The 26458-nt window shown below is 37.9% G+C and overlaps 1 protein-coding gene across 12 annotated transcripts in view; it reads right to left on the bottom strand.

Annotated features, from left to right (window-relative positions):
• si:ch211-285f17.1 (sickle tail protein homolog) overlaps window positions 1-26458 on the bottom strand; it is a 131385-nt gene that overhangs the window by 5389 nt on the left and 99538 nt on the right. For 7 of the 12 annotated variants that reach the window (XM_052595697.1, XM_052595705.1, XM_052595702.1 and 4 more), the window contains 14 exons: window positions 25867-26065; window positions 23731-23824; window positions 15706-16457; window positions 10933-11037; window positions 10541-10593; window positions 8628-8791; window positions 8133-8308; window positions 6281-6417; window positions 5990-6137; window positions 4294-4726; window positions 4003-4219; window positions 3628-3926; window positions 3117-3269; window positions 1264-1368 (listed from right to left, as the gene is read on the bottom strand). In XM_052595697.1, the coding sequence (XP_052451657.1) occupies window positions 1264-1368; window positions 3117-3269; window positions 3628-3926; window positions 4003-4219; window positions 4294-4726; window positions 5990-6137; window positions 6281-6417; window positions 8133-8308; window positions 8628-8791; window positions 10541-10593; window positions 10933-11037; window positions 15706-16457; window positions 23731-23824; window positions 25867-26065 (3035 nt within the window). The remainder of the gene's footprint in view (window positions 1-1263; window positions 1369-3116; window positions 3270-3627; window positions 3927-4002; window positions 4220-4293; window positions 4727-5989; window positions 6138-6280; window positions 6418-8132; window positions 8309-8627; window positions 8792-10540; window positions 10594-10932; window positions 11038-15705; window positions 16458-23730; window positions 23825-25866; window positions 26066-26458) is intronic. The other 5 variants (XM_052595708.1, XM_052595700.1, XM_052595706.1 and 2 more) reach the window with 3 other exon arrangements.

Below are 26458 nucleotides of genomic sequence, written 5' to 3'. Positions count from 1 at the left end.
CTCTACGACCAGTGAAAACATATAAGCAGCTTTTGACGCAACACATTCTTGGATCTTATATTCTACCATTTATATCAAAATATTTTTTAATATTAAGAATAGTCATGAAATATGTTTCAAACTTTAATGATGCCAATAATATTTTACAGCTTTACATAAAGACTATTTATCTTCTCTAAAGTAATAATCATATTTTAAAATATGCAATGAATGGGATTAATAATAAAAAAACCAACTTCATGGGATTAAAACTATAATCTGGAGCTATACCGACAGTAAGGAATTTGTGAACAAATCTTAGAAAACAGCTCAGAATTATACACAAGAAAAGGGAAACGAACAATGAAAACGTCATTTTAAAGTTGTATTGCATTTACCAACAGTTTTCAACTTTTTCCATTTTGAATACAATTTTGAGCATGCGAGGGGTTCTTATAGGTTATATTTCACCTGTAAATTCTGTATTACACTGTACAACTTTTGACAGTGAGAAAATACTGTGAAATGAATGTAAAGAGAGAAAGTGAGATTGAAAACCCATTAAATAAGGAGCCTTATACAGTAGCAGGCATGCAGCAAAGTGAGAAGATCAAAGAACAAATTCTGAACTCCAGACTGCTAGCTGATGGTGACCTCTATAATCCTCAATAACAAACCAGTTCTAAGTTGCATTCTATTGATACATATGATTTAGACACTGGCCCTTTTTGAAGAAAAAACTAGATGTGCATGTACTAAAGTAGGTCCTGATAATTTCTCGTAATTTTTACCCAGGAAAATTTGATTATGCTATGCCCAGTTAGCCAACTCTACCTGTAAATGTACATGGTAAAGCATAAATGTAACCTCAGGTAAGCTTCGGGAACTGAATTGTCTCCAACTGAGATCACACTTTTTTAATTAAAATGCTAAATATAAAAAAGTAAACACACACACACAAAACCCTTTGACAGCCGAGTGTCAAAAATCTAGTTTATTGATTGGATGACTCGGATCATATCTGTTTCCCTTTTTGGCTCACACTACATCACTACAATCAGCACAGGTCATGAGTTCAGCAGAATTAAAAGGAAAGGAACAGAATTTCAACTTGAAGAACAGTGAGATCATTTCTGGTTTCAGACACCCATCACAAAAGTGTACAGAGGAACTTAGCAAAGGGAAAGAAAGCCATACAAGCATCGCAAAGAACAGCCATCAGGGACAAGCGGCTGGCACAGGCAGGCAGTTCGAGGGTCTACTAAAGGACATCATATCCTTTACCTTCTTATTTTTATGGGGCAGTAAGACCCCAGGTCTTAGCTCTCTGATCTGTGGCTCTACCAAACCCTTGAGCCCTACCTCCTTAAAAGAGCACTTCTGGAAAACCTGAAGAGAAGAATTTGTGAGGAAAGGGGTAAAATATTAGAATTTCCCCATAGTGAATTGGGCAAACCTGTTCAAGATTACTGTACAATGTAATAGAAATGATCTACAGTTAGTTTAATCAAATCAGATTAGGTTATCTGCCTACATGCATTTTTATTGTCACTAAAATTAAATGACAAAAATTAATATCTATCTATCTATCTATCTATCTATCTATCTATCTATCTATCTATCTATCTATCTATCTATCTATCTATCTATCTATCTATCTATCTATCTATCTATTAGGGCTGGGACAACGCGTCGAGGTCATCAATGCCGTTGACGCAAAAAATACGTCGACGCAAAATATGCGCATCGATTCGTCGACCTGTTTTTATTTCTCTAAAAAAACGTTTGCAAAACGTTTTCCTTATGTGCGCTAAATATACGCGATGGCTGGATCAACATTCTGTCTAACGTTATATAACCAATCCAGGGGGTTTTCAGCATTGATATTTTTTTTTTGGTGGCTGTCAAAGCCTTATTTGATCGTTGAGTGATGTAGAATAGAATGACTGCTGCGCCTGACAGGGCGCGTACGAGAGAGAGCCCCGGCTGCGCGCGCATTAACAGTCTTCAAACAACACGAGCGCTTCTTGCTCTCTCTCTCTTCCTTGTGCACATTAATCAAAATTATTAAACACGATAGAAAAAGGGCGGAATGCCAAAGTTTCACGTGGAGCATTCTGAGATTTTTTTTTTCTCCATGATAGGCTGCTGGCTCTCACTGTTAATTTTTTTTTTTTTTTTTTGTTAAAGCACTCTCTGTATTAGCTTAAAGCCCTCACGTTTACATTGGTTACTGTATTCTTTCAATTGCTCTAAACAAGTATTTTGGGTGAACTTTTTTATTGAATGCTAGGCATCAAGTTGTTGTTATTTTCATCTGAAAGAAGAACTTTTTTTCAGTAAGCTAGGCCCTATGTGTTCAGTAAAGCTTGTTTCAGTAAGCTGTGTTTTCAAGGCTTCAAGGTTTTTTTGAATGCTATCTGTGCAAAAGTAATGCATTCTTAGTCAGTCTTTTATTTTGTAATTTTAAGAGCAATAAACATATATTGCAATGTTAAGGAATTCATGTTTTTTTCATTCAGATATGTAAATCAACATGTATAAATTGTTAGTAGTCAATTAATGGGGAGATAATCGAAATTGAATCGGTCTGAAAAAATTCATCGTTAGATTAATCGATGCATCGAAAAAGTAATCGCTAAATTAATCGTTTAAAAAATAATCGTTTATCCCAGCCCTACTATCTATCTATCTATCTATCTATCTATCTTAGTATTCAAATTTTTTATTTATTTGTATTTATTTGTTACATATATTTTTACACTTTCTGTCCTATTAAGCATGTATGCATTTGTGTATTATTTTAAAAGGATGTTTGGTTTTCTTTTTCAAATAATTTATGAGAACTATGTTGTGAATTTATAGAAATGTGAGACAAGAAGCTAATCTACAGCGAGGGAAATGAAACTGCCACCGAATGAGCCACAGGGCACACCCAAAGCATCTTAACCCCCAGACCAAAGCAATTTCACACTCAATACGTTTAAACATCATAACACCAAAGTTAGTGGAAGTAAGTGAGCATGTGCATGTATGAACATTTATACTCATTAGGGACATGAAGTTATGCTTGCTTCAAGTCTGTATTAGTGTGCATGTGTACAGTAAGTATGTTTGAGTTTATATGTGTATTTCACCTGTAGCTCTGCCATAATCTTGTCTCCCTCATCCTCTTCCTCAGTGATAGCAGAGGCAGCGATGGGTGGAGGAGTGATGGGTTTGGGCTTCACCTCTGGAGAGGATTTTGGTTCTGGTTTAGATGCTGTACCGTTGGACTCCTCTTCACCCTCCTAAGAAATATGTTATGTTTATTTATATTTATATTTTAAATGTATTGTTTTATTTTAGATGAATTATTATTATAATTAATATTACTTCATTTTATAATAATTATTTGAAAATAGAATTAAATAGTAATTTATATTTATAGATTTATTTTATTTTATTATTTTATTTATAATAATAAGTTCATGCAACTACATTTATTTTTTATTTTATTTCATTATTTGTACTTCAGACAAAGTAAAAAATAAATAAATATATATATATATATATATATATATATATATATATATATATATATATATATATGTGTGTGTGTGTGTGTGTGTATGTATGTATATATATATATAAAATCTGGATTTATACCATTACAGACTCCTTTCTGCTGGTGTAAATGACCTCTCCAGATCGGGTGGTGGTCATTCCAGTATTGGTGGTGTAGTTTCGTCGAGGTGGGGGTGGAGGAGGAGACTTGTTGGCTTTCTCTGTGGTCTGAAGCTTAACAACTTTTTCCTGAGTCTTACTTTGTCTCTCCAGGCTGGATTTGATGGAGAGGTTGGGTTTAATAGGTCTCTCCGAAGCTGACTTAACTGGTTTCTCCAGAGGCTTGGGAGGTTTCTCTGGAGCAGTCTTAGCAGGTTTCTCAGAAGTTGACTGATTGTCATCTGCGGAAACAAAATTATGTATAAACATCGCCAAACAGTAGTCTCAAGTGTTCCTGTGTGTCTTTCAGTCTCTTACCCTGTTCTGCTGGTGCTGCTGTGAGCTCATTTTTATCTACCACCTCCTGCAGGGAGGCAGGAACCACTGCAGGGGAGCCCTCAGGTTCGCTGGGCACCTCAAGGTTTGGTATTCCTCTCAGCATGTTGGCTTCTGCTTCCTGGAGCATCCGTTCGAACTCCTGCCCATCATAATGACCCATGTTCTGCCTCTTCTCCTCCCATTCTTTCTCTGCAGCCTGAAGATACCAATCAAACGAGTTAACTAAATAATGAAATCTTTCTCTTTTGGTTTAACATGCATAATACTAACCTCTATTGACACAGCTCTGTTCTTGTTCTTGCTGCGGCTTGATTGGATCTCCTCAATTAAGTTTGGAGAAGGGCCTTTGCCATGAATGCCATTAGAAGAGACTCCATTACTGCTGTTATTTGGTATTAGTGTCTGCTCGAGTGAGGGTTTTTTGAGCTGTTTGGTGGGTGAAGGGGTAGACTGTTGTCTTTGTGTGGCAGGGAGAATGGGTGAGGGTGCTGTTGATTGCTGGGATTGTTGTGAGGCTACCGGAGAGGCCTGGGCATGGTGGATCACCACAGGGTTCGACTTCATAACCTCGGACCTCACTGTGGAGCTCTGAGGTGCAACGGAGACAGTCTCGAGGGACTGAACCACAGCGGATTCTGGTTTTTCTGAGGCAGGTGTTGAGGAAACAGGGTCAGAGGGTTTCAGCAGGCTATCTGTGGCAGACCTGAAGAATAAGTGAGAAATCAAATAGAAATCAATAATGGAAACATTCACAATAAAGCAAAATCTTACAGTAAAAGCTTATTGTTATCATCTCCAAAAATATTTTTAATTTGTAAAAGCTGCAGTGTGTCATTTATTTTAAAGTATTAAAATACTCCTTAATCTTCTCTGGTGGCTCTATTGAGCTTTCAGATTTTTTTTTTTTTTAACAAACAATGAAAGACAGAGTTTTTGAGAATTTTGAACAAACCCATATCTGGATATCTGTGCTACCAACATGAATACTATGACCCTAGTAAATTTCTTGTATTTGAAATTAATAAATTATTATATACACATCATTTTTTTTAAACAAATCTATAAATATAAAAATAAATATAAATGATAACATTTAAAAAATAAAACAATAAATATGATATAGAACAGAAATGAAATGAAATTGAAAAAAGAAAGGGTAAAAGAAAAAGAGAGAAAAAGGATGTCAGTGTAAATTAATTTAATTAGAATTTTTTCAATCTTTAAAAAAAAATTACAAATCTAATTCAATTTAGTTACATAAAATTGTAATCAATTTAATTACATTATATAATATATATACGTAAAAAAAAAAAAAAGAAAAAAAAAGAGAGGAAATAAGTCAGTGTAATTTCATTTTAACTTACTTAATTTAACTTAATACTACATGACTATACCACAGAAGAAGAGACCTGAGCCATATCTAGACTTGGGGGAGACAACTTTTGACTAGACTAGATTTTTATTAGAAACCACCCGAATCACACTAGCGACCACCTATATCACACACATTTTCATTAGATTGTGTAAAAATCTGTTTCGTTTTGCTATTACATTTGGTGCTGCTAGCAGAGCAGAAACACGAAGCAGCTTCAGAAACAAAACTCTCTTATCCCGAGCGCTGGTAATATTCATTGCATTCGCACATTCACAGAGAACGGCAACCGGCTTGAGTCTGATCGGGTCTGACACGGAGGAGAAGGGAATTGACTAACAGCAGATGCTCCAGATCTCTCAACTGCCTAAACATATAGAGAGCCCCTGCTCAGACATGATTACAATATGAATGAAAGATGGAGAACAGAAACTGCATATTCATTTCCATAATGCCCTGGCTGCTCAGATACGTGGCTGGAATCAGAAGATGTACAGACCCATAAAGTGTGTCATAAAGTATTTTATTAATCACAATCTTATTATATGCAAATGAAATGTCTGTCTCAGTCTCCTTCTCTCTCTGTGTCTGTACCTGCGAAGGTTGCTGAGTGTGTCCGTGAGCGTTCGGACTCTCTTCAGCATGCTGTCAAGCTTGTGCGGCTCTTCTTTGAGGAACTTAACGGCCTCCACCTCCACCCTGAGCACCGCCCGCATGTGGGATTGAAGAGCTGGAAACTCCCCTGCGGGAAAGAAAAGGATGTTTTGCTACTAAACCGTCTGACATTTAACCCGTTTACGCATGTCTGTCGTCATGAAACACAACCGAGAGTTAAGTAGGAGGATTTTCCTTCCTAGTTTGGCTGAGGTATGTATGTTGTTGTACCTTTCAGTCCAGCCAGGTTCTCGCCCACCTTCCTCAGACCGACAGCTCCCTCCTCTACCTCCTTCAGCGTCACGGCTCTCTGAGACACAGCAGGGCTGGAGTCAGTCCGCAGTGTGTCCACATACTGCTCCAGATCCCTACACACAAACACATTTGACACTTATGACACAAACAGCAATGCACATATCTTATATTATTACCATTCACATAAACTTGTGTTTTTGTCATCCAGTCATCTGGTCAATATTGAAATTACACTGTTGTGGCACCAGAGGGCAGTGTAGATTTCACATAATGCTCTTAACTTTTTTGCGTCTAAGGGTCTTCTTGGTTGCTAAAATCCTGGTTGAAGAAAACTATCCGATGCTTGCAGGATTTAGTGAGAGTTCAGAGAGAAATATTAGATTATGATTTGCTTATGTCATACAATGCTGGTTTATATCAGTGGTTATCAGCCTCCTGTACAACACAATATTCACCTTTTTTTTAAATAAGTTAGATTATTTTACAATAATTTTTTTTAATTAAAACCATTGTAAGTCATCCTGTGGCCCCCTGTTTGAGAACCACTAGTATATATTACTATACAGTGTTTTACATTTACATATATACACATATATATATATATATATATATATCAGTGTTAAAGACTGATTAGGCAGTGTTCACTACCATTTGGCTCTTGGTGAGTGTTAATTTTGGACCCTATTAGCGTGTGTATATATATATATATATATATATATATATATATATATATATATATATATATATATATATATATATATATAAGCATTCAATATATATAATATATATAAGCATTTAAAGGGATAGTTCACCCAAAAATCTAAATTATCTCATTATGTCATTCGTTTTGAACTCTCTTTCACAACAGACACAGAAGAGAAGACAATGCTGAATAAAGTCGTAGTTTTTGCTATTTTTGGACCAAAAGGTATTTTCGATGCTTCAAAATATTCTAACAGACCCTCTGATGTCACATGGACTACTTTGATGATGTTTTTCTTACCTTTCTGGACATGGACAGTATACCATACACACAGCTTCAATGGAGGGACTGAGAGCTCTCGGACTAAATCTAAAATATCTTAAACTGTGTTCCGAAGATAAACGGGGGTCTTACTGGTTTGGAACGACTTTAGGGTGAGTTATTAAAGACATAATTTTCATTTTTGAGTGAACCAACCCTTTAATAAATATATAAAATTTAACACTTTAAATTGGTCTGCACTATTTATTCATTTGCATTTTTAAACAACAGATTTGAAAAAGCAATCTAGTACACTCATATTAGGTTCCAAAAAATAAGTGTATGCTGAAACTATGTTCTTCATCATATTAAATACATTGTTATATAAATGATGTGCTATTTGGTAGATAAGACGAGGCAGTTTGCTAATGTTCCAGGTTTCACATCTCCTTTCACAAAGAGAAATGCCACATTCCTAAGCTGCCACACGTGTAAAAGTCAAACTGTCCTTGTTGGCTCAACGATTCACTGCTCACAGGCTCCCAGAGACCTTTGCTGACTGGGCACTGACGAGGAAAACACTGTGTTAATAATGCTCCTCCTGATCTCTGCCTGGTGTTTATTCTCACTAAGTTCAGTTGTGCATGTTTAAAACTGTCTGGAGATCACGCTTGTTAACCAGTTAAATTAAATTGGGATTTAATTATGGTTTACAAACAGCAGGGTGGACAGGGCTAGGAGTTAAACAAGGGTCTGTAATGGATCGTACCAGGAATGATTTAAAATAAAAGACTTTGCTTGTACACAAAAAAGTGAATTTCAGATTCCATGGTGTGTGTGTGTGTGTGTGTGAGTGAGTCGTACCCTAGCTGAATGAGAACTCTTTCCTGCATGCTGAGATATCGATGTCTCTGTTCCTCCACCAGTGTCCTCTGTTTCTGTGCTGGATCTTCCTGTCGTCTCAGCATTTCAACCAGCTTTACACTGATCTCTTGCTCCGCACGCTTTATCTGAGCACGCATACACTCCTGATTCTGCAGCTGAAAACACACACATTTATTTCATTTTGTAACATTATTTGTGTCTTTACTGTGATGTTTCATCAATTTAATGCGTCCTTGCTAAATAAAGGTAAAAAACCTGCTGACCCCCGAAAAACAACTGTGGTGTGTTATAATGATTTTAATGTAAAACTTTCAAATAATTTTGCTAAATAATGTAAATCTGTCACGTTACTCGAGATAAATGAGCTTTGGATGTTGTTTCAAGTTGTCTTTAATGATCATTAAGAAACCAAATAAAGGGGAAAATGCATATTATAACAGCAGATTTCTCAAGATATTAACTGACTTTCATTACCTGTAATTGTCTCATATGTTGCAGTTGGAGGCGGAGCTCAGAGACATTCTTCCTGAACAGGTGTAGGTTAACATGCAAGGGGGCGGGGCCTAGTGGTGGTGTAGGGGTGGGGCTACACTCAGGAGTCGCTGCAGCAACTTTTGGCGCTAATATGGGAGATCCTCCTAAACAAACCACAAAAACAGATGTTAAGACGTCAGACTGGGCTCTCAAATGTACGTATGACTGTTATTTGACATAGATGTAGACGGATTGCTGGAATAATGTGATGAGCAAAGTTTATATATTTTTTTTAAAGAATTTATAATCTTTTTAGAGCTCAAGATTTATTATGCTGTTGATGTTATCAATTTAAGTGCCTTAACAAATACACATTCATATATGTTGGCCTTATGCTTAAGGAGATATGATATGTTTGTTGTTGTACCCATATTTGACCATAACATTTGGCAAGATTACATTTCAAACTCCACTGAGCATAACTGAAAATACAGCATTTCAGATCAGTTCTTGCTAAAGTACATATTTATGTGAGTGCGCAAGACAGCGTGTAGACGTGTTTGTTCTTTTGCGGCTTATGCTGTTTGAGGGACTCGCTCTCTGTGTTCACATCAAGTGTGGAAACAGTGGGAAACATGTGGCAGGCTGCAATTCTGAGTGACAGATGAGTGGGAGAAGATCAGATTTTTGGGATGCACAACAGCCACCGCATTACAATCTGGTGCCGCAAGAGCCATACACACACACATACACACACAGTGGTCGAGCAATGTTGTTGTTTTTTTATGGCCAATGCCAGTCTCTTAGAGATAAGGCTGGCTGATATAAAGCCAATGAATATATCACACTATTTAATTTAAATATAGTAAAACACATGCATAACAATTGCTTTATTTAAAGTTTTCCTTTCTTTTTGGAGTGTTACAAGCTGTTCGTGAATAGATAAGATTCCTAAAGACTTAAGTCTCAAACCCAAAGAGATATTCTTTATAAAAGTTAAGATTCGTTCACACCCTCCTAAAATGCTTCGTTTAATCATGACTCTACATGTTTATGTCACTGTGTGGGAAGATTTGCATAACACAGCCCAAATGTTAATGCAAAGAAAAAAGGCGTAACTTTGATTCTCACAGTATTATTGTTGCTATTATTGACCGCTGCCATGCCGTGGAGACACTGTGTGTTTCATTGTGAAAGTGAGACTACTTTGTTTGGCATTCCTAAAGAGAACACAACTAGAAATCAGTGGTTAAGTTGTAGCTACAACACCGTTCCAGCACAGATCAACCAGAATATTTGAGTGCGTGCAGCGCATTTTACGAAGGACTTTTTCCTGATCGTGAGAGAAAAGTCTACAATGCTGGCTGTTCTGAGGATTTGCCACAAATGATTTAAATGTGAGATTTGAACAGTGTAAAGCGTACCACTTTGCCGTTTGTAATTTCGCTGATCACAAATGCAGACAAGGTTTTATGTTCACGTGGCACAATGCAATGGAATGCGTAAAAAAAACAGTATAAGTCATTATAATCGGTAATTATGTCCCCACTGGATGCAACAAATGCCTCATTTATAATGGGTTTTACTGGGTTTATCTTGTCGCACCGGGACACGGGATCTCAGTATCGTGAGGGGCGTAACATTACCATACCACATTTGAGGTATTTGTCCAATCAAAACGCACTGGACAGCTGACCAATCAGAGCACACCTCACTTTTCAGAACGATGAGCTTTGTAAAAATCAACGTGTTTCAGAAAGGCAGGACACAGAAGAGAACCAGTAATGTACAGTATGTGGAATTTTTTTTTTACGTTAAACCACATACACACATTTCATTGTATACATTGCATGTATGTCGACCACTAGAAACAACCAGATGAGGTCTGGAAGCAATGGTAAGAAGGAATATACCTGTGCTGGATGTGCTGTGAGCCGGTGATCCGGACTTGGATACTGGTTTCTCACTGGAAAAATGCAACAGATAAAAATTACTGAATGCACAAATGCACACACACACAGACACACACACACACACAGACAAAATCACTCTACAAACACTTGCAGTTAGTCTGTGTTACAGTGGCACAAGCACTGCCATTCGTTAAGGCACCAGTTACTGTGAGAATTAGTTAATTTAGTTCATGCACAGTTAGTAGTCACATAATCCACCAAGTCTTTTTCAGACCTGAGGGTCTGATTACCACCACCTTTAATCCACAATATTCCACCTTTTTCCTTCCTTATTTGATTTGGGAAACAATGTGATATTCTGGAAACTACATTACCCAGCCTGCCCTGCTTACCTGGGGTGTTCCTGGTTGCTGTTAGTGCTGTGGCTCTTTAAGAGAGCATGCTGCACAAGACCAGTCAGACTGGCTATTTGCTGCTCCATGGCCTTCATTCTCTCTCTGCAGAGAGATAGAGCATATTGCATGCTTACTACTGAGGAGGCATGTGTGGAGACGGGCAAGGGGGAACATTTTTAATAACAGTAGGACTGTGTACCTCCTGAAATGGCTCAGTTATCTAAGGCCATTTTAATAATTCATCATTAATAAAAAGACAGATATACTAACTGGTTAATATAGCATTTTGGCTAAATATAGTTTATCATAATGTACATTAAAAATGTTGTAATGTCTGGATTCACTTTTAGCCTTTAACAATTGATTTTAGTTTTTAGTTTTAATTTATTTACACAACAATTGGCCATTTATTGGTTATTGACTATAATATGAAAATAAAACAATTTCATTAAACTGATTTAAAGTGACAGTAAAGACATTTATATTATTATGATTTCTATTTCAAACGAATTCTGTTATTTTCTGTAGTTTTTAGTGCTGTCAAACTAATTGCAATTAATCTAATACAAAATAAAGGTTTTTGTTTACATAATATTTGTGTGTGTGCTTATTTCAGAAAAAATATTTTATTTATATATTAATGTAAATATTAAAAAAATACATACTGTGTGTGTCTGTATTTATAACATACACACATATATAATGTACACAAAAATGTTTATTTCAGATTCAATTAATCGCGATTAATCGTTTGACAGCACTACGTTAGTTCTTTTTATTATAAAAAAATTCTGAAACAACAATGGCAAAAGTTTCCACAAATGTATTCAGCAGCAAAATGGTGTTCAGCATTTATACTATTAAGAAATGTTTCTTGATTTCTGAAAGATCACATGACACTAAAGCCTTGAGTAATGACTGCTGAAAATTCTGCTTCATCATCAAAGAAATAAATGACATTTTAAAATGTACAAAAAGAAAGAAGTATTTTAAAATTATAAAAATATTTTTAAATGTTACTGTTTTTACTGAACATTTGTTGAGCATAAGACTTTTCAAAAGCCTTTAAAAAATTTACCAACCCCAAATTTCTTTTACGTATGCCGCCATTCATAAAGTGGGAATTTTATGTGAAACTGCACAGAAAAAAAGGAAGAAAAAAAAATCTCTTGGCAATATATTAACCACATTTAAATTATGAAAAAATTCCTTGATTTAATGTAAATCCAATCTACAAAAAGCATTAAGTAAAAGGCAGTATGATCTGGATCCCTTGCTATGATTTTTGTAGCATATATATATAAAAAAAAAGTAGTAAATCAAAAACATAGTAAATCAAAAACATTAACTTTTCAAATGATGATTAACTAAAGTCTTTTTTAATGCTAAACTACCTATTTGCCCTTTCTGTGCCAATACACACACCAAACCTCTATAACTTTGCTCTACAAGATAATGTTAGAAATGTCTGCATGTACTCTGCCCTTTAAAAACAGTTTAGGAAGTTGACTTTGTGTATTGACTGTTCTCAGCCAGTGAGTACATCGCCAAGCACAATAAATCTGACATACATAAAGGGTACGATTAAGTCCACTTAACCAGCACAGTAAAACAAAGCTGACTGAATTACAGTACAAAGTCTTTTTTCTGAGTTTAGCTTTATTCTGAAATAAGCTTTATTCTTGAAAACAAACCGAGCTAAACAGATTATCAATCCTAAACAATTTACGTGAATATAACTAGGGATAAAGTCGACTAATTGATAATGCTACTGCTACTTGATAATCCAAATAGGCTAATTGTTCAAATGTTTTGTATATTTATGTTTTTGCTTTATATGTTCCATATTACTCATTCTAATTTTACATATTAAAATGAATATATCATTGTTAAAAGTCTCAGGAGTGGAAAACAAAATAATTTAATTGTACCAGCCAAGTCAAGATCAATGGTGCTGAGAAAAGGAAAGGTGGATGATAATTTCCGTTTAGCGTAGCTGGTGAAACAATCCTGACAATCACAGAGAAGCCTGTCAAGAGCTTTGGCAAGGTGTTTGACAGCACCCTGAGGGACTCCACATCCACCCAGTCAACCTGCACTGAGCTGGACAGATGGCTGAAGACAGTGGATCTGTCTTGATTGACAGGGAAGTTGAAAGCTTGGCCGTACCAACATGGCATTCTTCCCAGGATCCTGTGGCCACTACTCATCTACGAAGTGCCAATCTCGACTGAGGAAACCTTAAAGAGGAAGGTCAGTAGCCACCTCAGAAGATGGCTGGGGCTTCCAAAAAATCTAAGTTGCATCGCACTTTACAGGCACCACAACAAACTAAAACTGCCGCTTAAGTCCTTGAAAGAGGAGTTCAAGGTTACAAGAGCTAGGGAAGTGTTGCTATATAGAGACTCTACTGACCCAAAAGTAGCAACGGCTGGGATTGAAGTGAGGACTGGTCAGAAGTGGAAGGCTGAGGAGGCTGATCAACAAGCAGAGGCAAGATTACACCACGAGTGGCTGGATGGGGAGGTAACAAGAGGCAGGGCTGTCCTTTCACCTAGAAAGGACCTCTACTGCCCTGAAAGACAGCGGAGACCAGGACAACTAGAGCCCCAGATACAGATCCCCTGTAAAGACCTTGTCTCAGAGGAGCACCAGGACAAGACCACAGGAAACAGATGATTCTTCTGCACAATCTGACTTTGCTGCAGCCTGGAATTGAACTACTGGTTTTCGTCTGGTCAGAGGAGAACTGACCCCCCAACTGAGCCTGGTTTCTCCCAAGGTTTTTTTCTCCATTCTGTCACCGATGGAGTTTCGGTTCCTTGCCGCTGTCGCCTCTGGCTTGCTTAGTTGGGGTCACTTCATCTACAGCGATATCATTGACTTGATTGCAAATAAAAACAGACACTATTTCAACTGAACAGAGATGACATAACTGAATTCAATGATGAACTGCCTTTAACTATCATTTTGCATTATTGAGACACTGTTTTCCAAATGAATGTTGTTCAGTGCTTTGACGCAATGTATTTTGTTTAAAGCACTATATAAATAAAGGTGATTGATTGATTGATTGACTGGGTTCCTTTTCAACTCCCCACATTGACACCATCAAAGGGAAGGATAAGCGCTGCCTAGTCCAGGAGGAGATGAGAGCAGTGGTTGGGGAAGAGAGAACCTGCAGGACAGTAGGAATGAGGCAACAGGGTGCCTGGACATGATGGGAGAACGCGATCGAGAGGAAAGTGGCATGGGCAGAGCTGTGGAAGGCAGAACCACAGCAGATCAAGTTTCTCATCCAAGCGGTATATGATATGCTTCCCAGTCCATCAAACCTTCACATATGGGGCAAAGTGGAGTCTCCAGCATGCTCACTGTGCTCCAAGCGTGTAACCCTAGAGCACATTTTGAGTTGCTGCTCAAAGGCACTGGGAGAGGGAAGGTACAGGTGGAGGCATGAGCAGGTACTGAAGGCCATTGCGGAAGCCATTGCTACAGGAGTCAAGTGGGCCAAGCGCTCCCGACCCTCCAAGCAAGCCATTGCCTTTGTCAGAGCTGGAGAGCTGCCAAAACCAGCCGCAAAAACATCTGGAGGTATCTTGGCCACTGCGAGGGACTGGCAACTGTTAGTGGACTTGGAGCAGCAACTCAAGTTCCCCAACCACGTTGTGATCACCACCTTAAGACCCGATATTGTTCTCTTGTCCGAGTCCACCAAACAAGTAATTCTATTGGAGCTTACAGTCCCCTGGGAAGACCGCTTGGAAGAGGCCTTTGAGAGGAAGTTCACCAAGTACGAGGGACTGGTCAGCGAGTGTAGATAAGCCAGATGGAGAGCTAGGTGTCTCCCAATTGAGGTAGGATGCAGGGGCTTTATAGCCCGATCCCTGGCCAGAGCCTTCAGCTTGTTAGGTATAGATGGGGTGAGGAGGAGAAGAGCCATCCGCAACACCAGCGAAGCGGCAGAGAAAGCCTCAAGATGGCTATGGCTAAAGAGAGGAGATCCATGGAGGAAGGGTAGCTAGATTTGCCAAATGGACACAAGCTGTGGTCTGATGAACCACAGCTGGGTCGCCTGGATGAGGATGTATGATGTTGAAAGACCCAAAACACCCAATGAGTCCAGGAACATCACTGAAGATGTGTCCAGTAGCATCAGAAGATGTATTTGTACAGTACCTCAGACGCATTTGTTTTCTCATCCTCATCTCATTCGTGGTGGGCTCTGAGAAATGTCCTCTTAGAAAGTGAGGAAGTCGAATAAAACGGAAACATTTGTGTAGTCTATATAAAGTCAATATATAGCTTGCTTATACGTTTTTTTATACCACCAGTAATGAGGGACAATGCCAGTATAAAATTTGATACCAGTTTCAAGGGTAAACATTATAAATGTAACATACTCGAATAGGCTATTGAGCTTCTATTTATTGGTTCTGCACTGCCTATTGATACAGTAACTTTCAATATACAGTATATATCTATATTTGCCATTGTTGATTAAGTGAACACTTATGATCATTGTAAATAAACATTACATTTCCATTTAAACGTTAACACGTACATCAAATAAAAGCTGCTAGTACTTAAACAAGACATTGTTGATGTGTTTTGGATGCAGTTAGGGAATGCCATGATGCAGTGGAAGACAATAAACTGATGAAGAGTTAGAATATAAACATGGATGCTGGTGTATACTGGGATGTTTTAGATGGAAAGTTAGTTATTTTCATGCTTCAGTATTCTCGTTTACTCGTAATGATGACTTACCGTGTCTGAGGGTCTGGTGAGGGGGCAAGAGGATTGTGAACCTGAAGATCAGGGGTGGCCGGGGACCCCATGCCACCCCTTGCCTTTACCATGGTATCCATAGCAAGAGGAGCCTCCTTCCTAAATGATTGTCTGATAGGTGATGCCCTTTCAAGAGTCATGGAACTTTGCGGTTGGACTGTGTGAATGTCCATCACTCGCATCTCGCCCATCCGGTGTGGGGAAGGGGGAGGGGTTTTGGAGCCTAGCATGGGTAGCTGGCTATCTGTGTACTTCCTGCTTTTCTGTCGGAAGAGTGAAGGATGGTCCGTGGGCTCTATGGGAACGCCGGGGTTACTGTACGAGCGCATGGCGGCACGGTGGTAGGCGTGGTCTACTGTGTCAGGGGGCGGGGCATGGTGATGTAACATATAGGGGTCAGCATAATGACTTTCGGCTCGGGCGGGCAGCGACATGCTCTTTGCAGCTATGTCTTCGTCAGGTTTGACATCACGCCGCTCGAGGATTGCGCTTGGGCAGGGGGAGGATGCACGAGCGGGGGCGGGGAGTGTGTGTCCTGCTCGTTCACGTGGCACCGTGGCAACCCCACCTCCTGAGGTGCGTGGCCCGAAGGGAATACGGGATGGGGAGGGGGGCATCGCATGAGGTGTGGTAGGGGACATGGAGCCCTGCATATGGGGTGGAGGAGGACCCATCGGGGGCTGGCGGAGAGGATGACCACTCGGTCCAGCATACATCATCTCCCTGTGAACCTGAATGAGAGAAAAAAGGACATAAGGTTTCACATTAAAAGAGAGAAAATATTTCAAACATAAGAAATACAGTTGTATTAAAACAACTTATAAACCAGCCTAGGTCTGCTGGTCAAAGTTGGTCTTTTAGCCAGCTTAAGCCTGATTTAAGATTAAAAAATAAAATAAAATAAAGATATTTTTGAATTACACATAACGCATTCTATTCTAATATGTGATGCTAACAGAAAAAGTTATTTGTATTTGGTAACATACCCTGTATTTGGTAATTTGCTTATGCAGCAAAAATAAAATAAAATGAAAACAATATATGTTAATATATTTCTACATTTACATCCATTATGTTTTCTCTAAAAATAGAGAATAAAACCCACTAAAAATACTTAAATACTCCAAAATACACTTTGCATGTTAAACATAAATAGCAATACCATTGTTATTTTAGTATTACTTACATTTATTAATATTTTGAGTTAATAAGATTTTGAGCTCTTTTATTTTAAAAAGTTCCGTTTTCATTTTAATTTTAGCAATTTTGTTATATGGCTTTTTAGCTTTTGTTTTTGAATATTTCTATTTAGCTTAAATTAGTTTTTGTTTCAGTTTCGGTCATTTCAGAGTAAACTTTTTTAACTTTTCTAATTTCAGAAAGTTGACGGGCAACATTTCCCATTTTCATTGAAGTTTTTCATCTAATATTTAGATTTTATTTCAGCTTTATTTCATCAAGCAAAAATTATTTTCCAACAGTTTTAGTATTTCAAATAACAATTACAACACTGAACAATAAAAAAGCTCCATGTGATCTTCAATGCTCTAGTTTAGTCTAAAGGCTTTTCTGTTCATTCATCACAGTGAGAAAGAAGTGTTACATTTCCATCTCACATGTGAAAAAGGTCTGAAAGAAGTCAAAGAAAGAAACACTGAGTGATCATGGTATTCATTGCCAGCACACATGGGCAGCCTGATTTGACTTGACCACCCAAGAAGGTCTCTCAGAGTAGACTAATCAGACTAACACACTTCAGATGCAAGTTCATATTTTGGAAGAACTGTGCAAGTATGTGCGTGTGTGCACTGAGACATAGGTGGTCATGGTTCATATACATCCCACAATGTAATTAAAAGGCATAAGTGGATATAGTATTGCTTTAAACAGAGTCTGCATCCATAAAGCAATGCTCCTGGTTTACCGCAATCTACTAGAAACAAAAGATTTCATTCAGAAATAGCAAGTGGTAAACATAACAGATGGAGACAGGAATTTTTAAGGACCACTTTAAACGTTGTATTTGCAACTGATAACTGCATGCAACAGAAAATAAAAGAACAGGTCGCAGAGATTTCAGATATGACCTAAGTGTCTGAAAGATTTCCGATCAGTGCACTTCAGAATGCAGAACTTCACGCCTGAGGATACTAGACAGACAAACTCAGATGTTTTCGGCTCCAGACTAAGCAATGAGGAGCAACAGGAAAAAACATATGACTTGACAGATGAACAGAATTATGAGAAAAACTGGTTTAGAGTGAAACTAAATGTGTTCTTTTTTCGGTACGTAAAAATGACAGCGAAACAAAGCAGTCATTCAGACTTTTCCATCACCTCCGGCACAATTTTTTGTTTTTAGCACAAAGCCTTTTTTAAACCAGTAACTCATTTAAAGCAATAGTACCAAATCAAATCAGGTTCCATTTTAATTAGAATGCACCTTAGAAGGCAGCTGTCTTTGAGGGCAGTAGACAGCAAAGCATTTTTTTCTGAATATGTCTGCATCATCCAAAAATAGAAAACAAACAAAGCAGAGACATAGAGAAGAAACAGACAAGAACAAGCCTTTAAGCCAAAAGAGCTTTGTAAAATAATGGAAAGACGACAGAAGGATGTTCCTTGGTTCGAAACATTGCCCTGCTCCTCTGAGTCTCAAACAATGAGAGCATTGTGCTGGGGGTGAGTCAGCGTTCAGGCTACACCCAGAACAGGTGAGAGGTACAAGTCTTTATGTGCCTCAGGACACCAGAATGCTATTTTTACAACATCATAAACACCTTGCTGGTGAATCCTATGAATAAATATGCAATTCACTTACCACTTTACCACTTCAATCATCTAAAGACTGAAAAATATTCAATATCATTTTCCGCATTTCCTGCCATCTCTCTAGTATTATGTTCACCAAGACTGCCTTTATCGGAGCAAAAATACATTATGAACATCAATATTATGAAATGCAACCATTTAAATGAACCGTTTTCTAATTTAACATATTTGCAATAGTCATGTATTAAATGTAATTATCTCTGCAGCTATACGTCTCTCCAGTCTTAAGTGTCATTTGAACCTTCATAAACCATTCCAATATGCTGATTCTGGTGGTCAATGCTGAAAACAGTTGAGCTGCTTAATATTTTTGTAAAAACTATATATATGCAGAATACTGTGCAAAAGTCTTAGGCCATTAACTTTTTCGAAAAACTAGTTATTTATATCTTTTGCTGTAGTGTGTCAGTAGGAAATATCAATTCCTTTTGCTATTAATTATAGTAACCCAGTGAGATTTTTGCATGCACAAATCTGACAACAGTGCTCCAAACAGAGATCAGATCTCATCATCATCCAGTCTGTTTGCGATGACGTGAACAAACTTGAGACAGACTAAATCCACAACAACTGTGGCAACCGAAATCTCCAAAATGCTTCAAGAGACCTACCTGCAAAACTACAGTACAGTAAAAAGTTTTAGCACTAATGGAGCACTGGCTTATTAAAATTAACGGCACAATGTAATATGTATAGAGAGCAGAGAGCAGATTTTTTTTGGAGTTTGGTACAGTGGAAGGCATAGGAATCACCTCCAGATGTTACCTGAGCAACACTGTCTGAATAACATGAAAGTTCTTGCCTGTCTCAACCTCTCCAGATTCTCATCTCTTCATTTTCTCTGTGCATTACCTTAAAAGGTAGAGGATTTGCTGGAGGAAGGCTGACATGAAACATTAAACCTGTGATAAATAAAGAAATCAAAAGATGATGGAATGAGAACATTTGGTTTGAATTTGGTCCAAGAGGGATTAAAGGCAAATTCTGATGCCCCCTTTTCCACTTATTTTCTGCTCATTCTCTTTCTTAGATAAATGGCCACAAGGCCTTGTTACAACCTACGACCAGAAAGTTTAAGGGTAGGAAAAAGATGCCATTATTCTTGACACAGACCTGTGAGATGATCGATATTGGATCACCCCCAAAAACATCCAGAAATGCAAAACTTTAGGCAGCTTTTGGCCAGAATGTTCTGCAAACTGGACCAAACTTCATGCAGAGAGTCAACAGAGACTAGTCTGACCATACGTTCATGCAGAATTCAGCAGACTGCATTGGTTTTTATGGGTCTGTTTCAAATTAACTGTCGTCTGTAAGCTGTGGTCAGTCACGCTGCACATTAATCCGCTTGCTGTTTTAACAGACTGGTACTGAGACACACACACAGATGCATGCGTATGAGCTTAGACGTGTGTGTGTGTGTGTAGGTACATATACAGAGATTCAGATCTGGATTTGTGCACTACTGTTAAACCAATCTCGTTAAATCACTTTAATTAAATGAACGGCTGGATTTTCAACACACAGACACTTGTGTCACATAAAAAATACACATTCAAATGATCTCTGAATTTTAATGGTAAAAGACTATAAAACTGCTGCGGTAAAAAATTTTGGTTAAAGACACGTTTCCTTACAATACGGTGAAAAGCTATAATATATATCGAATGTGACATTTCATGTTCTACAGTAAAATACTGTTAAATTTACAATGGCATCTTATAATTAACAGTGGAAACCATAAACTGACAAAGTTACACTTTTTATGACCACTTATGTAATTAGGCTTTTAATCTAATATTGCTAAGTTAATGTTTATTGCATCAACTTAGTGTCATTTGTGTTCCCATGATGCCGTTTTGTATTTGTGTGAATGAAATATATTCGGAAATAAATCTATATATTCGTATTTATCTCAACTTGTGGAAAAGCTACTTGTCATGAACTCTGATTAGTCATGTGACTTTTAATTTTATTCAGTATATTATAAAGTTAAACAACAGATTTCAGCAAATCTTTTTTAATTTTTTTCAGTGAATGAAATACATTTTCACTCTGCTGCAGTTCATTCAATGTATGTTTTTGGCCTAAAGTTTCAACAGGAAGCTACGCCAGTGATCAAGACTCTTTCTTCCTCTCTCTCTGACCCAGACACACACAGAAACAGTGTGTTTGAACAGGTGCAGGGCTCATTTCATTAGTCTGTTAAACCTGTCTGAGTATCTCCATGCCTTCTTGAACTGAGAAGGCCTGATTATGTGTTTCTGTGTGATTGTGTTTGTTCATTCACATATGTGTGTAAGTGTACTTCAGTATAAACTCTGGAAGAAAGCATAATGGCGCTCTTGTCCCCTGACAGTTACAATAGCAACTGCGGTCAAAACATCAGCGTGTCTGTTTGAACATTGTCTTCATCATATGTGTGTTCTGGCTTCAAATCAAGCTCTAATTATTTGAATTACTTAACCAAACACAATTAGACTAGGAGATTTAGCATGCAATTCCCCCTACCGGATTTCTTTGCATATTTATACTATATGTCATTTAGCCTATCATGCCTGACAAAGATGAGTCAATAAACCATCTTATTTTACATATCAACAAACAATTAAGTTCTAAAAAAGTTTTCATTGGCATACTGATTTACGCTCAGGTTTCATGCCCACAAGGACCACTGTTTATGAACGTCCACTGCTGTGTGTTAATATCAAATGTTTCCTTTTTCCAAAGAGGGGGAAGATAGAAAGAGCGGAATGATTCTCATGTGACATGAAAGTGCTACGTTTTAGATTTCCTGCTTTTTAATTGGATGACGAGAGATTGAAGTCATATGCACGGTCAAGTTTCAAGATATTCCCATAAAATTAACATCACACAAACAAATAATTCCATAAATATAGTCAACTTTGATGTCACAAATTACAGCATAATACAATGCTTTAAAATGATTTAAGAGCTACTGTCTGAAAAGTATAGTCTTTAATGCATTAATCACCTGCTTCAGTCTTGACCTTAATAATCCGATAATTAAAGTGTCATTTTTCTTCAAATACTCTACTGAAATAATGTACAGATGCATTTAGACATCTCTCCAAAACTGTTAATTATTTTCTGACAGTTAAACACCTTATTTCACATTTGTTTTTTTTTCACAAATATACATATATTATATTCTTCAAGTCTTTTGATTTTTTTAACAAATATACATATATTATATTCTTCAAGTCTTATTTTATATCCTATGCGTGCAAAGTGGCTGCTGTTTATGCAGACACACGCTATATTAGCTGGGCGTCAAACCTATGATCCGTGTCGGTCACATGGTGAAGCATGTGAGAGCTTGCACAAAACTTGAAGCCTTGATAGCTGTTATGCAATAACCTCTTGAAGGTGGAACAGGATTTTTAATAGTGATCAGGAAGCTCCTCACAACAACACAGCTCTGGTGTAAAGTCTGTTACAGTTTCTTGCTGATAAGACTTTTCTTGACTTGTTACATGTGTTCCTATTGATCTAATTTTTAACTAAACTAAAGGACAACCCAACACCAAACACTTGCACAGTCACACATTTGTGTGACTAAAATACAAAGCTCAGTCATAATGCCAAAAGAGCTGTACTTTTAATTTATCTTGACTTCTCTGTAAACTGCCATAATGACAAACCCTGACACTGTTTCTGTGAACTTTGGCAATCGTCTGTACAACTTGTTCTCGCTCTCTTGTCAGAGAACAGATTATAGTTTCTATCTTTTGTATTCCTTCTCTTTCTCTCTCTCTCTCTCTTTCTCTCTCTCTCTCTCTTGTGTGTACGTATACAACCGTAAATCATCACACAACATACTCTAATCCACTTAGACATGGACATGTGACAAAAACAATAAGCCTTTTAACTTCTAGCTTTGCAAGCATACTTTTGAAAGCGACTTGAAATGTTAATAAGAGCCTTAAAACAAAAATCAAACAAAATATGGTAAAGAGTAAAGTCCTTCACTTCCTGGAACTTCTACAACTTCCCTTAAGGGCTCTTATGGCAGCGTCCAAAGCCCTAATCAAATGCATATTAGCTGTGTGAGTTGGTCAAAGCCAGGCCGGGGATTACCACAGACAAAAGTCTGGGGCTACCTTGTTAAATTTGGGGAAACACACAGAGAAAATGAAAGCCTTGCAATCTAATTTCCATTGCATCACCGCCAAACAAACACAGGCGGCATGGCAAGAGATTAGAAGGGATTATGGGAGGAAAAGGAACGAGGAAAAAGCCTTTGCTTTCTATTCAGTGCTTCCACCAATTCTGCTTCAATCCTGATCCAATCCCCCTGAAATTAGGCCCGGGGGACAAAGACGGACATGAAAGGATTGGAATGGGGTAACCGGGGTGGGGGTAACTCTAACTGTGAAGAGCAGAGGGACCCCTGGAGACGGCCGAACAGAAAACTGGAGGCCGAGAAGGGACTTGTTATTTAAATAATGCCCTCAGTTCATTCTTTCTTCTGAGCATGCCAAAAAATATAAGTGGCAATAAGTGGGCATTACAGAAGATTTGCAAAAGAGCATACTTTCAAAATCATGTAGTTAATGGTCTGTTTGAATAAGTAGTGAGGCACTCTATCCTTATGCTCGCTTAGGGTCGTGTCTATCAAACACATGATTGTTAATATGATATACTGTATTTTGGGAATCACATTGGTCATTGGTCAATATAAGGGATTGTTATTTATTGGTATGAACCGATACTGAAAAATATTACTGTTTTATTGATCAAATAAGCCATGGCGAGCATAAAATACTTTTTTTCCAAACATTTACAAATCTTACTAACCCCAAACCTTTAAACAGTATCGTAGCTAGACTAGTGAACCTCACAAGTCAGTTTTTAGGTGACTTGTCAACTATCCAGACCCATCCTTAACAAAAACCAGCCAACAAGAGCTCTCCACTGCACCAAACTCCAAAAATTATTACATATTCTCTTTTATCTCCTGCTCTACTTGAGTACTATGTATCTGTTCTGACTTGCAACATGGAAGTCTGAAGCATTTAGATCACAATTATACATTTCACAATATGAGGACCAAGTATAAATCCAGTCAAGCTACATCTGCAGCTATCTCGTTTTTGAAAGAGAGGATTTCTTCATTAACAAAAATGTCCACACTAGGTTGGCACTCACCCTTGCGTCGCCATTGCTTGGCCGGGCTCCGTGACTGAAGGCGTGCGCTGGATCTTTATGGTACACTTTTAGGCAGGAGTGATCCGTGATGCTCCTGTGTTGGGAAAAATCCACATCAGTTACATATTCAGACCAAATGTCACCATCCGAACGAGGTCGGCCGCGGTGCGTGGAAGGTCGGCCCCTCAGCTCTGCCACAACGGGGTGCACTAGGGCTGACGAGATGTCAACACGTGAGAGCGGAGAGTGACAGCGGGAAAGGTCAAAGGAATCGCGAGAATGAAGCGATTCACTGAGAGACACAGGCGAGCTGGAGCGACAAACTGGAGATGGGGTTGAGAAGTTACGGCTCTCCGAGACGAGATCCATGTCTGAGATGTCCGTTAATGTCCAGACTTCAATCCTCTGTATAGGTCCAAGAATGATTTACTAATATAGCGAAAACATTAACTGTCTACTAAGTAACCAAGCTTGTTCATTTATGTTTTAAAGTCTCTGTCTACCAGGATCGCTCATGATGTGTTTGCGTGTGAAACCTAGTTGTGTAAAGTGACGTGAGCACTTTTCTTGTGAAGTCTGATATGTGGTCATGTGGCTGTAATTCAGATTTACAGCCTTGATAGAAAAGGAGTCGTATCAAAGGGCAAGGATGGACTGCTCCTCTGTCTACATGTGACAGTATGAGAATGAGTCACTATTTACGGTTTCGTCAGATCTGAGGAAACAACGTGGATGAATAAACTTGGCTTTGATTGGTAAGTTCTTTAAAAACACCATTAAATCGTTTGACGGTCGTATGATTCTTTCTTATATTGATGTATTAACTGAGCTGAAACTGGATTTGGTGGGAGGAACTGAATTTTCTTCAAAATTAATATTTTATTTAGCACAGATGCATTAAATTAAGTGACTAGAGCTATATAGAATGTTATAAAATGTTTATATTTTAAATAAATGTTAAACTGGAAAAATAACCCCCTTTTTCAACATTGATTATAATATGTACAATAGTTTCATGAGCAAGAATTCAGCACATAAGAATGATTTCTGAAGGATCACATGATGCTGAAAACTGGAGTAAGGACAGCTGAAAGTTTTGCTTTGCCATCACAAACATAAATAGCATTTTGAATGGAAAATAGTTATTTAAATGTTTATAATATTTCACAACATTACTGTTTTCATCTTTTCATTGTTTTCAGTGGTCTACTTTTAGCACATAGACATGGACTAAAAGTCACAAAACTCCAGCGCTTGTTAGATGGGGACTTTCAAATGTGATTCTGAGAATGTGTTTACTCTGTAAATTGGTAGAGAGATACGGTAAGGAAAGCAATGTAGACATAAGTGTTTGTAGACTGAGGGTGAAGAGACAGATGAAAGACCAGAAAATGAGAGCGAAAGACATGTGGGAGTGTTTGTTTGAAGTGTGACATAAGTGTTATGTTAGCATTAGCTGTGCTGGTGGGTGATGTATGATAGACAGTCAGCTTTATTGGTTTACAGTCAGTTATTTTGCAAGTATATGAGACAGTAATTTGGTTCAAATAACTCAAAATATAATGCTCTGTTCATGTGTATGCAAGCAAGGGTGGCTTATTTACAGTCTAGACTGTTTCAAATAAATATTCCTAAAGATTTTCACAGCTCTAGTTTCATATAAGATAATAACTCCCACACAAAATGAAAAGACGGCCACCATTTATTCAGTGTCATGCTGTTCTTAGTATCACAAATAAGATTTGAAAGCCATGGCAGAGACATCATTTTCAGCAAGCATTTTCGTTTTGTCTTTTAATTTGGAAAAAAAGCGGCATGAACATTCTGCGAAATATTTCATTTTATATTCCACAAGCAGAACATAAGGGAGAGTATGCACGAGCTTTCATTCGTTTTCAGCACTTGTTACTGCACATTTCCTGTAAAACGAATCCATGTGAGATTCAATTACTGAATTGGTTCTCAAGGAAAAAGCAAGAGAAAAGGAAACAGAGGAGCATTTGGACCTCGGAGAAGGTCACTTCCTATGTTAAGTGATGTCACAGAACTAGAGGAAGCAGGCCATGTGGAATGAGGAAGGAAGATGGTAAGCTGTTGAAACTTTAAGGAGGCTGAATCTCATGCTCACACACTCACCTGACATCAGTGAGCTCGTAGTACACGTTCCTGGTCTCGTCTTTCACATAGATGGCGGTGCTGGGCGACTCCAGCATCTTCATGTTGAGCTGATGAGGGAAGGCACTAACGAACAGAGCTCTGATTGTATCTACACTTGTTATCTCATTAGGCATGCGTATCTGCTTTGTGTCATCTCCATACTGCAGATACAACACCCCTGAAAAAACAAAAAAACAGAGAATAGAAACAGGGTGAGAAAAGATCAAGGCATTATTCGAGCATTCGAGCAGCTACTTGCAACTATGCAACTAAAGTTCTGTAGTTTTTTTGTAATAAATTAAAAACAACACTTAAAGCTGCAGTAGGGAACTTTTGTAAAAATATATTTTTTTTACATATTTTTTAAACCTGTCATTATGTCCTGACAGTAGAATATGAGACAGATAATCTGTGAAAAAATCAAGCTCCTCTGGCTCCTTCCAGTGGTCCTATTGCCATTTGCAGAAAGTCATCCGCTCCCGGTAAAAAATAACCAATCAGAGCTGCGGTCCGTAACTTTGTTTGTGTTCAAAATGCAGAAAAATTAACATAATAAGCGAGTACACCATGA

This window comes from Carassius gibelio, chromosome B24 (genome assembly GCF_023724105.1).
Source record: "Carassius gibelio isolate Cgi1373 ecotype wild population from Czech Republic chromosome B24, carGib1.2-hapl.c, whole genome shotgun sequence".
Lineage (NCBI taxonomy): Eukaryota > Metazoa > Chordata > Actinopteri > Cypriniformes > Cyprinidae > Carassius > Carassius gibelio.
Note: the sequence above shows the minus strand (reverse complement) of the source record. Positions and strands in the feature narration are given on the sequence as shown.